Source organism: Ascaphus truei, chromosome 4 (assembly GCF_040206685.1).
Source record: "Ascaphus truei isolate aAscTru1 chromosome 4, aAscTru1.hap1, whole genome shotgun sequence".
Taxonomy (NCBI): Eukaryota; Metazoa; Chordata; class Amphibia; order Anura; family Ascaphidae; genus Ascaphus; species Ascaphus truei.
The window spans coordinates 48,293,412-48,306,229 of NC_134486.1; the positions used below are offsets into that span (position 1 = coordinate 48,293,412).

A 12,818-nucleotide genomic window follows, 5' to 3' on the forward strand; every position below is an offset into this window, starting at 1 on the left:
GCTACTTTTAATTCCTCTCGTAGTTTGGCTCAGACTCTCTCCTCCCCAAACCTCATATAACCATGCTCCAAAATGCTTTCTTGCTCCTGTCCCGTATGGCACACCTGTGAGGACGTGACCTGCATACAGGACACAGGTTAATACTGTCAGGGTTCTGCTCGCCACAAACCAGGACCGGACCGCGAGGCTGAGGTGGGGTTGTAAAAGCACCGACCTGAGACCGCGCAGGCTGATCCGGATTGCGCAGTTCGTAGTCATATGTCGCAGGATCAGGATTGGAGAAGACAGCGTCGTCGTTGTAGAAGCCAGGGTCAGGACAGGAGACATCAGGATAAACATTGTTCAGGCAAGAGTTCGGCAACATATAGTCAGGAGAACCCCGCTTCAGCTTAGGAGCGCGGGGTTGGGCTCTGCGCGAGCGACGGCCATGGCCCATGGTGCTGGTCACAGGAGATGGTAAGCAGACCAGAGTAGCACACCGCTTTGCTGCACGGGTGCACCAGTGCTACAGCGCAAGAGTCCTGAGCGGGCTAGGGAATCCTCTGTCTCAGCGCAGGAACCAGGACACGGCCTCTCTAGATTAGGGAAAGAGTAGGCCCCAGGAACCAGGAAGCTGAAGATACACAGGGAAACCTCCGCTACTGTGCAGGAATCCAGGAGACTGAAGGACGCCGGAACGAAACCTCCGCTTCAGTGCAGGAATCCAGGAGGCTGAAGGACGCAGGGACGAAACCTCTGCTTCAGCACAGGAGAACAGGAGTGGACCGCTGCGTGAATATAGCAGCCGGTCCCAGGAACAAGGAGCTGAAGTGAACAAGAAGAGTACTCAGCTACAACACAGGAGACTGGAGCAGACCGCTGCGTGAATATAGCAGCCGGCCTTAGGAAACCTGGAGCTGCAGACAACAAGGAGAATACTCCGCTTCAGCATGAGGGACAGGAACAAGCGAGGGCTTGTGGCAGAACAGATAGTGACATCCAGGAAGGACTATGCTCGGCAGGGAGCATTATGGGAAGACAATACTTAAAGGCCAGCGGGCCAATCCCCGGAGGGGGGTGTGAAGGTACTGCTCCAATGAATGAATGCAAGTCTAGGTTGCAGTGATAGGCTGCACAGCTGCAGTAGATACCAGAGGGAGTGTGTATTGCTTTGGTGAGTGAATCCAGGCTGCAGCAAACATCAGGAGAGGTGCTCCAGGACTGCACAGTCTGCAAGGTAAGGCAACCAGTAAACCACGGAGCGGATTCCTTACAGTACCCCCCCCTTCACGCGAGACCTCCGGGCGAACATGAGCACACATAGAGTTGGGGGACCGGGAATTGTTGCTGAACCGTCTAGGATTGGGGGTAGAGTCGTGGTCCAGAGACTCGTGGTTACTCCTTAGTGTACCCCCACCCCACGGTGAAAACAGCGGCCAGACAGGACCATCCATGGGTCTCGGAGACATCGAATTGTTCCTAAAGTTCTTTAGGTGGAAAGGGGATCCGTAAACTAGCAGTTCCTTGGTGAGTACAGTTCTAGGAAATAAGAGTGGTAGAAGAAACATCCTTGGTACATGGCTCGCCCCGCAAAATGACTTGGAAATCCAGGGCTGTGAAGAACCAGAGGGTTCCGGAGCAGAAACGGCAGAAGAACCCCTACAGGAAGCCCAGTCTTTAATAAAGGAACCTGAATCTAGGCTCAGCGGCCCTGATAGTTGATCGAATACACCAGGAGGAACTTTGTAACAGAAAAAGTCTTGGCTGACCACTGCATGTTGAAATTTGCGAGAATTTTTTCCTCTAGAAGGCTCCCAGGTAATGGTTAGTAATGGTATAGGCTGGTTGGAAGCATCTCCCGATATTGGTATGGAAGGTGACAAGGCAAGCAGTAAACCCGGCATAGGGACCGAAATCTTGGGATACGTACAGAGTATTTCCAACTGAGAGGAAATAACAGGGGCAACCGAAAATTCCGAGGGACAAAACCATGGTTTAGCAGGAGCAGAGAAGCAAACAACAGTAGAGCTCTCCAATACTGGGAAATCTTCATTGGGAGATAGTATTGTCAGTGAATCAGGAATAGTCCTTGGGATCTTCAAATCAGTAGCTTGAGAAAAAGGCAGAGCCAGGGTAGTGGTGGGAGGGAAGCTAACATCAGAAGCTGAAGTCTGTACCTCAGTGACAGGGCCTTGAGAATCAACAAGCAGCAAGTATGAACTATGAAAACTCTTAATGACAGGCACCTTAGGAGTACAAGGAGTCTTTTCCGAAACTGCAATGGCCCTAACCACAGGGGTACCTAACCTGACAAAAACATGAATTGGTGTGTTTTCTAGTGCAAAATCTCTGATCACAGGACTCCTAACCGATAGTGAGGGTGTCTGGGTTTGATTAGAGAAAAAATCAGATGTATTGATAAGTGACTTAGAAACAATTACTGAGGTTCTAGATTTGCTGGACATGTGAGAAAAAATACCCTTTAAGACAGGAGCTTTAATTTCTTCCCAGAGTAACCCCATGTTTGCTGGGACATATTTAGACACAGTACTGAGGGACTGGGTTTCAGCAAAGGCAGGACAGCTAAATAGCTCAGATTTAAACCCCAGGACTTGTAATATATGCATGGTGACCTCAGACAGTACTAAGGAAGTGACCACAGATATGCTGATCCCTGGAGAATTAGCCTGGACAGAGAAATCAGGGGGACCCCCAATCAGGATACTCCTTGTAGGAAGAGCTTCAGAATCAGAAGGAGAATCATTACCTCTCAGAGTCTCAAAACTAGAAAGACACAATTCAGCGAAAAGGGAAACAGTGTGCAAGCTTTTTACTAATCTATATGAAAAAGCGTCACTTTTGGGAGAAAACCGTGCGTCAGCAAACATTCCTGGGAACATAATATGAACCCCAGGAGGGACATACAGACTACTGTATGCTTTTAACCCTAAGCTTAAAGAGGAGGAGAACTCAGACAGTACACGGGGGTGAATCATAACTGTACTGGTCTCTGAAGTAGGTATTTGGTAAGGAATGTCTGGGAAACCATAAATTACTGCAGACTCCATAATGTGGGAACTATGCGCTGAAGCAGGGATCACCGCTATGTGGGCGACAGGCTGGTTCAGCGAAACACCCGGGAGAAGGAACTCTGCGAGCAAGCTTAGGGAAAAACCTGACTCCTGAATACATTTATCAGGAACCAGAACTTTAGCCGAAGTCTCCGGAGACGAAACTGCGGAAACTTGAGCTGAAGCAGGGGATTTATAGCAAAGAATATCTAGGGACTCCGTAAGGTTATGGGAATCCCTCAATGCAACCTCTGCTGTCTGACTTGTGGACTCATTCTCTGAGGCTAAAACGAAGGCATTAACTTGGAGGCAGCAAGAATTTACAGGGGTTAATGCAGACAATGCCTGAGAGTAAAACATAGGTAATCTCTCTGTATTAGGAGAGACCAGGAATCTCTCGTCTGAAGCTAGGGGCGTGACCATGGCTGGCAGAGAACAGGGATTTACCAAAGGAAACTCAGAGAGCTGCCCCACAGGGGTTAATACAGAAATAACCCTGGGAACAGAACTTAGGGATTCTTTCTCTGACGGGGAAAGCGCACAGGACTGCCTAGCAGAGTTTAAAGCTGGAAAACCCTCAAGAGCTGGAGTGACAGATTCGGAGTTAGAAATAGGGGAACAAAGGGACTTATTCTCTGATAGTAGAACCTTAGTGTTGGCTAGTGAAACATATGTATTCTCCAGGGGAACCTCACAGGACTGCTCGGCAGGGGTTAAAGCTGGAAAACCCTCAAGACCTAGAGAAAGGACTTCTGAGCTAGAAATAGGAGAACTAATGAACTTATTCTCTGATACAAGAACATTAGTGCTGGGTAGAGCAACATATGTATTCTCCAGGGGAACCTCACAGGACTGATCGGCAGGGGTTAACGAAAACATATCATTGGCGTCAGGGAACCCGGCCATACACTCAGGGCAAGGATCCGTGGTAGACCAGGGATACAGCCAAGCGGCAGCAAAGCTGGCGAGGGGAGGATCCTGTTCCTTTATGCAAATGTCCAATGTCATGGAAAGGATATGGAGTGTTTTTTGGGCATCAGCCAACATGAGGAGAGGGTCCTCTTTTGCTATATAAATGTCTAAAGACAAGGCCAGGGAAGAGAGTTCCTTTTGGGCGTCGTCCAATTCTAAAGGGTACACATTTTCCCAAGTTAAAGGGTAACCAGGAAAGCAAATACAAGCGGCCAGCGATTGTTTTAAGTCCCGGAGGCGGTAAACCTTCATCATGAGATCATTACGGCATTTGTTTTGCAAAGGGGTTAAACCTACAAACACAATCAGATCTTCAATCAGGGGTATTATCTCACATAGAAACTGGTATTCACACTGGGACTGGTTTACAGGCTGGGACAGGCTTTCAGACAGAAACTTACCAACCCTCACCACAGGGCGGTCCGAGTTTGTGCGGCCGAGCATACTGTCAGGGTTCTGCTCGCCACAAACCAGGACCGGACCGCGAGGCTGAGGTGGGGTTGTAAAAGCACCGACCTGAGACCGCGCAGGCTGATCCGGATTGCGCAGTTCGTAGTCATATGTCGCAGGATCAGGATTGGAGAAGACAGCGTCGTCGTTGTAGAAGCCAGGGTCAGGACAGGAGACATCAGGATAAACATTGTTCAGGCAAGAGTTCGGCAACATGTAGTCAGGAGAACCCCGCTTCAGCTTAGGAGCGCGGGGTTGGGCTCTGCGCGAGCGACGGCCATGGCCCATGGTGCTGGTCACAGGAGATGGTAAGCAGACCAGAGTAGCACACCGCTTTGCTGCACGGGTGCACCAGTGCTACAGCGCAAGAGTCCTGAGCGGGCTAGGGAATCCTCTGTCTCAGCGCAGGAACCAGGACACGGCCTCTCTAGATTAGGGAAAGAGTAGGCCCCAGGAACCAGGAAGCTGAAGATACACAGGGAAACCTCCGCTACTGTGCAGGAATCCAGGAGACTGAAGGACGCCGGAACGAAACCTCCGCTTCAGTGCAGGAATCCAGGAGGCTGAAGGACGCAGGGACGAAACCTCTGCTTCAGCACAGGAGAACAGGAGTGGACCGCTGCGTGAATATAGCAGCCGGTCCCAGGAACAAGGAGCTGAAGTGAACAAGAAGAGTACTCAGCTACAACACAGGAGACTGGAGCAGACCGCTGCGTGAATATAGCAGCCGGCCTTAGGAAACCTGGAGCTGCAGACAACAAGGAGAATACTCCGCTTCAGCATGAGGGACAGGAACAAGCGAGGGCTTGTGGCAGAACAGATAGTGACATCCAGGAAGGACTATGCTCGGCAGGGAGCATTATGGGAAGACAATACTTAAAGGCCAGTGGGCCAATCCCCGGAGGGGGGTGTGAAGGTACTGCTCCAATGAATGAATGCAAGTCTAGGTTGCAGTGATAGGCTGCACAGCTGCAGTAGATACCAGAGGGAGTGTGTATTGCTTTGGTGAGTGAATCCAGGCTGCAGCAAACATCAGGAGAGGTGCTCCAGGACTGCACAGTCTGCAAGGTAAGGCAACCAGTAAACCACGGAGCGGATTCCTTACAAATACACAGCTCTCAAGCTGACCCGCTTTTCACCTTCACAAAGGTCCCTCAAATGAACAATATCTCCCATCAATCCGTTCCCATATACCATCTGTCACAAACAGCACACAGGTGAGCACGTGACTTAGATATGCAACCAGGGTTAATACACACGTCTACTCTAGCCAACTCGCCTTTCTCCTGCGCAAGGTACTTTCAATTAGTTAATATTAACCCCTTACTCAATTGCTGTCATGTCTATCCGCTTTCACCACCAAAGAAATTATGTAAAATATGTAAATGTATATATCTGCCATGGTCTTTGGTCCCTGTTTATTATATAGAGGTCGCTGACGTAGAAATATGAAAATGCACGTATTTTATCCCAAACACACCTCTGTTGAATTCTGATTTCATAAATCCAGGGCAAAGACATATATACCATTCGTTTCCCATTGATACAACATAAGCCCACCTCTGTCGTAAATCGGCTGCTAAGTTCACGACAGAGGGGGGAAAAAACTCTTGACGTTTAAAAAGTTTTCCCTGCAATATATAAATGCACTCATAACTTCCTTTGTCTGATACTTTGACAGACGTGAGTCATATCATTAGATTCAGGCGAGTTTGACTAACGTAACAAGATTAATTATTACCGACTTGCCCCTAAATGTGAGTGACAAATGGATATCTGTCCTTGGCACTTCTTACCCATATAGTGTGTGGTATGGTTTGTTTTGTCTTTTTGCCACCATACCGAATATGTACTTCTTAGTATGCAGAGTAGGTGACGTCACATGATACTCAAATTTTTTAATAAAGTCCTCCAACTAAGCATTGACCTGTGGGTCCCTCTCTGGGATGCACAAGGGATATCTCAGGAATGTTAGTTTCCTTTTGAGGCTGACACGCTAATATCTGGCCATCATTTATTGCCTTCTAAACTACACATATTGTGCTTTTAGTGGGCCATCAGTGATAGGCTCCCCCAATTAAGCCCTTTTTGATGCTCTGGACAGACCCGTGAAGACTCTTGACCTGTCATAAACCCCAATATGTGGTATTTTTAAAACAACCAGTTACCACATGAAACTCTGAAGCACCAGATTGATTAAAATACATAATCCCCACCAGCTCAACTGGAGTAACATGAGCGCAAATCGTCTTGCCACAAGGCGAGACAGATGTCAATGTGCTCCAGTTTATAAAAATACCATGTGTGAGCACATTCGCAGGTCTCAGACAGGTCTGCAACCCTGTCTTACCCCATTATCTCTTTGCATATAGTGCTTTCACTGCAGCCAGGGATTCTGGGTAATGACATGCAGATGAGCACAGTGAGTCAATCTTTACTTCTTATCAATTTTAACATGGGCCCCTATAAACTTATGCCTGCCGTGTTACCCTGCTCTTTTGGGCTCCAGTTTGTGACACATCACTTTGCGACATACTGGCCAACACCGGAAAAATATCTTCAGGGAGATTTGATAGGAAATGAATTTGCATTGGTTTTTTTTGTAACAATTTTTTTATTGGACACGTTCATATACAAGTGTACATACAGAAATGTCATGAGCCCATAACACTTCGACTCAGTGCAATCGGATAGTGACCAATAACAGTTTTCCATTTTCGGTAGGAGGAAAGAGAAAGGGAAAGGGGGGAGAAAAAGGAGGGGTGGGGGGTAGGGATGAGACGAACAAGCGGGGGGGGGAGGGAAATGGATGGATGGGTGGGGGGGGGGGGTGAGGGTACGCCCAGAGGCCTCCCTGCCATCCTCTCAACAGTCTAGGGGTACTAGGGGTCCACGAGGTTCCACTTTTTAGATTTTATCTGTCGAGCCAGGGGTCCCATGTGTTCCAAAACTGGGGCATTTTCTTTTGGAGCATAGCCGTAAGCTTTTCCATAGTCATGACCTCATTAATCCTTCTAACTACTGTAGTTCTTGAGGGGGCCTTAATCTGTTTCCAGGCTGCCGCTATAGAGCATCTGGCCGCTGTCAGCATAACCATGCTCAGCCGGGACATTGGCGGAGGAAGGTCGCCGATGGGTTTGCTCAGCACCAGGGTCAGAGGATCCAGGGGAAGGGGGATTCCCGTGATCTCGTGGACAAGCGTCTGGATCATGGTCCAGTACCTCTGTATCTCCGGACTTGACCACCAAATGTGGGCCATGTCCCCCTTTTGACCACATCCCCTCCAGCACAGGTCCAGTGTGCCGGGGTTGACCTGGCTCAGCCTAGCCGGGGTCAGGTACCACTGGAATATAATTTTATAAATGTTTTCTTTTATTGTTGTGCAAATTGATGTTTTAGCAGCTTGCTCCCAGACATCCTCCCAGTCTTCCAGGTCTATTGGAAGACCTAGTTCCTCCGACCATTTTTGCATGTAACAGTGGTTCGGTGGGTGAGATGTCGGCTCCATTCCTTTATATATCTCAGAGATCAGACCTCTCTTGTAGGTGCTTTTAATACATAGGGATTCAAACCTGGTCAACGGGAAAATTGGAGGTTTGGGACAATGATAGTAGGAAGTGTCTGACTTGTTAATACTTAAACAGGTGAAGATCCTGGATCAGGAGTTTGTCCTTTAATGCCTTAAAAGTTTGGATCTCTCCCTTCTGTAGTAGATCGGCAACCATCCTAATATTGAGACCCTGAAGTTGGTCAAATTGTCTTGGAGAATACCCTGGCGGGAAGTTGGGGTTCCCAAAGATTGGAGTGAGCTGGGAGGGGGAAGCTAACAGACCATACTTCCCTTTGCTTTTGAGCCATGCATCCCACGTGCATCACATTGCTCCGAGGTCGTACCTCTGTGGTCCACCCCCTCTTCCTCCCGTGGACCATAGTGCCACTTGAAAGGAATGGGACCGTGCGTAGTGTGACTCTATTGCGAGCCAACAGGCCGAGGCCGGGTCGCAATTCCAAACTACAGCCTGCTTCAATTGTGCTGCGAGATAATATCTGACTAAGGGCCTCATGCAGTAAGGCCCGATAAAATCTTTTCACCAAGTGTGGCGGATAGGTGGGGGATCGGCATTTTTTTGGCGATTTGCCCTCGCAGTATTCAGTAAGGGCCGAATGCTTCCGATCCCTGCCGAAGCACTGCGAAAGCAAAGCTGCCGATGAGCCTGTGCCGATACAGCCTGGCTCCCGATAAGCCTTCCGATAGGCCTTTGGTGGCGATAGATGTTTGCAGCAGAGAGAGACAAGCCGCTCTCTCAGCGCAAACATCGGCAACAAATAAAGTATTTTTAAACAACTTTTATTCCTAGTGTACATGTGCAGGGGGTCTCCGGAGTTGAACCGCGTTGGTTTCAGGTCAGGGGACCCCCTGCTTCCCGAGATACAGGCCCCTTTATGAGGTGCCGGTATCCCTCTGCGTTTAAAGGTCCCGATCACGTGACTGCGGCATGTAAACAAAGCAGAGGGATACCGGCACCTCCTAAAGGGTATCTCGGGAAGCAGGGGGTCCCCGGACCTAAAACCAAAGTGCTTCAGCTCCGGAGACCCTCTGCATATCTACACTATGAGTAAAACACACACATCAATAAAGACTCGTTCCTTACCTTACAGGGTATCTGCTACGGTAGCGAAGCAGCATTAATATTTATTTAATAATACTGTACTGTGAGCAGGGGGTCCCCCGAGCTGAACCGCATCACTTTGTGGACCAGGGACCCCCTGCTTCCCGAGTTACAGGCCCCGGAATGTGTCATCGGCTGGCAGTGTCGCCGCCATCTTTATAGCGTCCCATTCGCGACGTGCCCGCTATAAATATGGCGGCGACACTGTAACCGATGCCCCAAACCGGGGCCTGTAATTCGGGAAGCAGGGGGTCTCTGAGACACAAATTAATGCGGTTCAGCTCAGGGGGCCCCCTGCTCCCGCACAATAGTATTAAAAATACATAAATGCTGCTTCATTACCATAGCGGATAGCCGCTAAGGCAATGAAGGGGTTAAGGCAGAATAGCATGTTTATTGGGGACATTTGCCCCCAATAAACATTGCAATAAACAACATACACCCCCTGTGTATGTAAAATACATAAAAACAATAAATACATTAAATACATATAGTACTCACCACCCATGTCCGGCTGCCACGATGAAGGCCATCCTCATCTTCATCCTGCCCATGCCCCATCCGCTTCTGCAAAACAGACACAAGAATTAAAACATCCAAAGTAATGTCCCCTAACCCCTTTATCACCATAGCGGTTATTAACCGCGACAGTCATTAAGGGGTTAACCCACCATCACCCACATACCCTCCCCCACTAACCCCCCCAACCACCCTCACCCACTACCCACAGGGGAGTCCTACCAAATACCCTTGGGCCCAATACCCCCTCCCCCAGCACATACTGTACAATAATGTGCCAAATAAATATTATCCACATAGGGATAATACATTATTTGGCCATTATTAAACACATACAATACCGTAATCAAATAAAGAAATTTGTACTAACCTCATCAATAAGAAGGCTCCGTCGCCAGCTTCATCCTTGGTGTCCGTTGCCAAAATAATAAATAGGCAATACATCTGAATTACATTAACATACCAATGAACCCCTTAATCACCTTATCGGGTACTAACCTCAAAGGTAATTAAGGGGTGAAGCCATCCTGCAATGGCAACACCACTTATGCATAACATCCTCAATGAATTAAAAACCAATTTCCTACACAAATCTCAATTAATCATTCAATCTGAAGGCTCAAATGCCACTTAAAACATTGCCTTTACAGTGTATACATGTAGCATAACATGTAAACTACATGTACACGCTGCAAATCAATGTTAACAATACAGTAATCCAACTCAAATAGCCTGACATCACAAGAACTATATTATGTAAGCAAATAAAGTCACCATCAATGAATAAACACACATGAATTACATCCCTAAACAATTACGTAACAGAGAACAAGTTCAAAAGATACAAAAAAGGACACCAACAATTACTATATACTAAAGCAACCCTCTCCATAACCTACAGTACAGCATAAAGCCCAAAACTTACATCTCTCTAAAATAAAATACATTTAACACACATCTATGCATAGCAGCATAGCCACAATCATTTACAATACATAAAATGAAGCTTTAACAACACTATCATTTCTTACCCTGTATGTATATATCTCTCTAGACATACATACATACATGTAGTTTACATACATACAGTGGCAAGAAATGATATGCAATAAAAAAAATGAAGCTGGCGACGGAGCCTTCTTATTGATGAGGTTAGTACAAATTTCTTTATTTGATTACGGTATTGAATGTGTTTAATAATGGCCAAATAATGTATTATCCCTATGTGGATAATATTTATTTGGCACATTATTGTACAGTATGTGCTGGGGGAGGGGGTATTGGGCCCAAGGGTATTTGGTAGGACACCCCTGTGGGTAGTGGGTGAGGGTGGTTGGGGGGGAGGGTATGTGGGTGAGGGTATGTGGGTGATGGTGGGTTAACCCCTTAATGACTGTCTGACTGTCGCGGTTAATAACCGCTATGGTGATTAAGGGGTTAGGGGACATTACTTTGGATGTTTTAATTCTTGTGTCTGTTTTGCAGAAGCGGATGGGGCATGGGCAGGATGAAGATGAGGATGGCCTTCATCGTGGCAGCCGGACATGGGTGGTGAGTACTATATGTATTTAATGTATTTATTGTTGTGTATGTATTTTAAATGGACAACTGCACTATTATCCATTTGTGGATAATAGTCATCGTGCCCATTACTATACTGTATGTTAGGGGGGGTATAGGTGTTGTTGGGGTCATATATATATATATATATATATATATTTATTTATTTAGTTAGTGTGGGGCTGGTGTGTGTATTTTTTTTATTGTGGGTAGTGGGGGTGGGTGAAGGGGGTATTAGCCCCAACGGTGGTTGTTTAGGGCTTGCGGGTGGGTAGCGGGAGGCCTTAACCCCTTCATGACCGTAGCGGTATTAACTGCTACGGTCGTGAAGGGGTTAAGTGCCCCCGCAACCCCCCCGCAAGTCCTAAACTCAAACCCAGGGCCAAATACCCCCTTCACCCACCCCCGCTACCCACAATAAAGATGGCACGGTGGGTTAACCCCTTCATTGCCTTAGCGGTTAGCCGCTAAGGTAATGAAGTGGCCTTTAAATGCCTTTTTCCTGCCTCGGATGCATGCCGGGGGGCTCCGGTGCGGGTATCAGCTCCGGAGACCCCCGGCATCAATCACAGGCAGGAAAAAGGGCTGATTTTTTCTAAGTGTCGCCCTTGCCGATGCTTCTCCTCCAGCAAGTTGCCAACTTTAGTTGGCGGGACAGATTGGCCATAAAATCTCCAATCTGGGGTGCCGATCAGCAGCGAAAAGCTGATCGGGGCTTCCTGAATTCAGCCAGGTTTAAAAAGTGCCGATAAGTGGCTTATCGCCAGCCGTCTCCCGATAAGTTCTTATCGGGAGGAAAAGTTGCCGATAATTCCCACTTATCGGCACTTACTGAATCAGGAAGGAAAAAAATGGCTATAAAATGCCGAAAAAGCCTTATCGGGGCTTACTGCATGAGGCCCTAGGTCGGGGACCGCCTGCCCCCTCTTGCTCTTGAGGAGAGCATCACTGACCTTGGGACCCTCGGTCTCTTATCGTTCCATATGAATTGGAGCAATATTGATTGGATGTTCTTCAGAGCCGCCTGCGGCACTGCAATGGGGAGGGTTTGGAAATTATACAATAATCTTGGGAGGACATTCATTTTTACGGAAACAATTCTCCCAAACCAGGAAATTTGGTGTTTTTTCCATGTTTCCAAATCTTTTTTAATCTGGTCAAAAAGGGGGGGGGGGTAGTTATATTGATAAAGGGTATTGTAGGAGTTTGAGATTTTAACCCCAAGATATTTAATATGGGTGGAACTCCACTTGTATTTATAATTAGATTGGATGAGTTTCCACGTCTGGGCTGGGAGAGAAATATTTAAGGCTTCTGACTTGTCCATGTTAACTTTATAGTTAGAGACTGACCCAAATTGGATCATTAGCCTTTGAAGGTTAGGGAGGGAGACATGGGGGTCAGCGAGGGTCAGAATCGCATCGTCAGCGAATAATTTGCATTGTTTTAAGGGAACATTTTACAGGGAGAAAGTTATTTTTTTCCCCCAACCAATCATATATAGGCAGAGTTGGTCAGTATGGATTCCGAATCCTGCTAACTCCAGTTATATGCAAGGAAAAGAAGCTCTTATATACTAGCACTCTACCCCTAATGA

General features: G+C 47.3%; 1 protein-coding gene across 6 annotated transcripts in view; it reads left to right on the plus strand.

Annotated features, from left to right (window-relative positions):
• The window catches only part of TRERF1 (transcriptional regulating factor 1), a 179,507-nt gene that overhangs the window by 153,715 nt on the left and 12,974 nt on the right, over positions 1 to 12,818 (plus strand). The window contains exon 14 of one of the 6 annotated variants that reach the window (XM_075595735.1): positions 7,529 to 8,788. The exons of the other annotated variants lie outside the window; for them this stretch is intronic. Within the exon in view, the coding sequence (XP_075451850.1) occupies positions 7,529 to 7,744 (216 nt within the window). The 3' untranslated portion in view covers positions 7,745 to 8,788. Of the gene's footprint in view, positions 1 to 7,528; positions 8,789 to 12,818 lie in introns of those variants that run through there. 6 annotated transcript variants of the gene reach the window in all.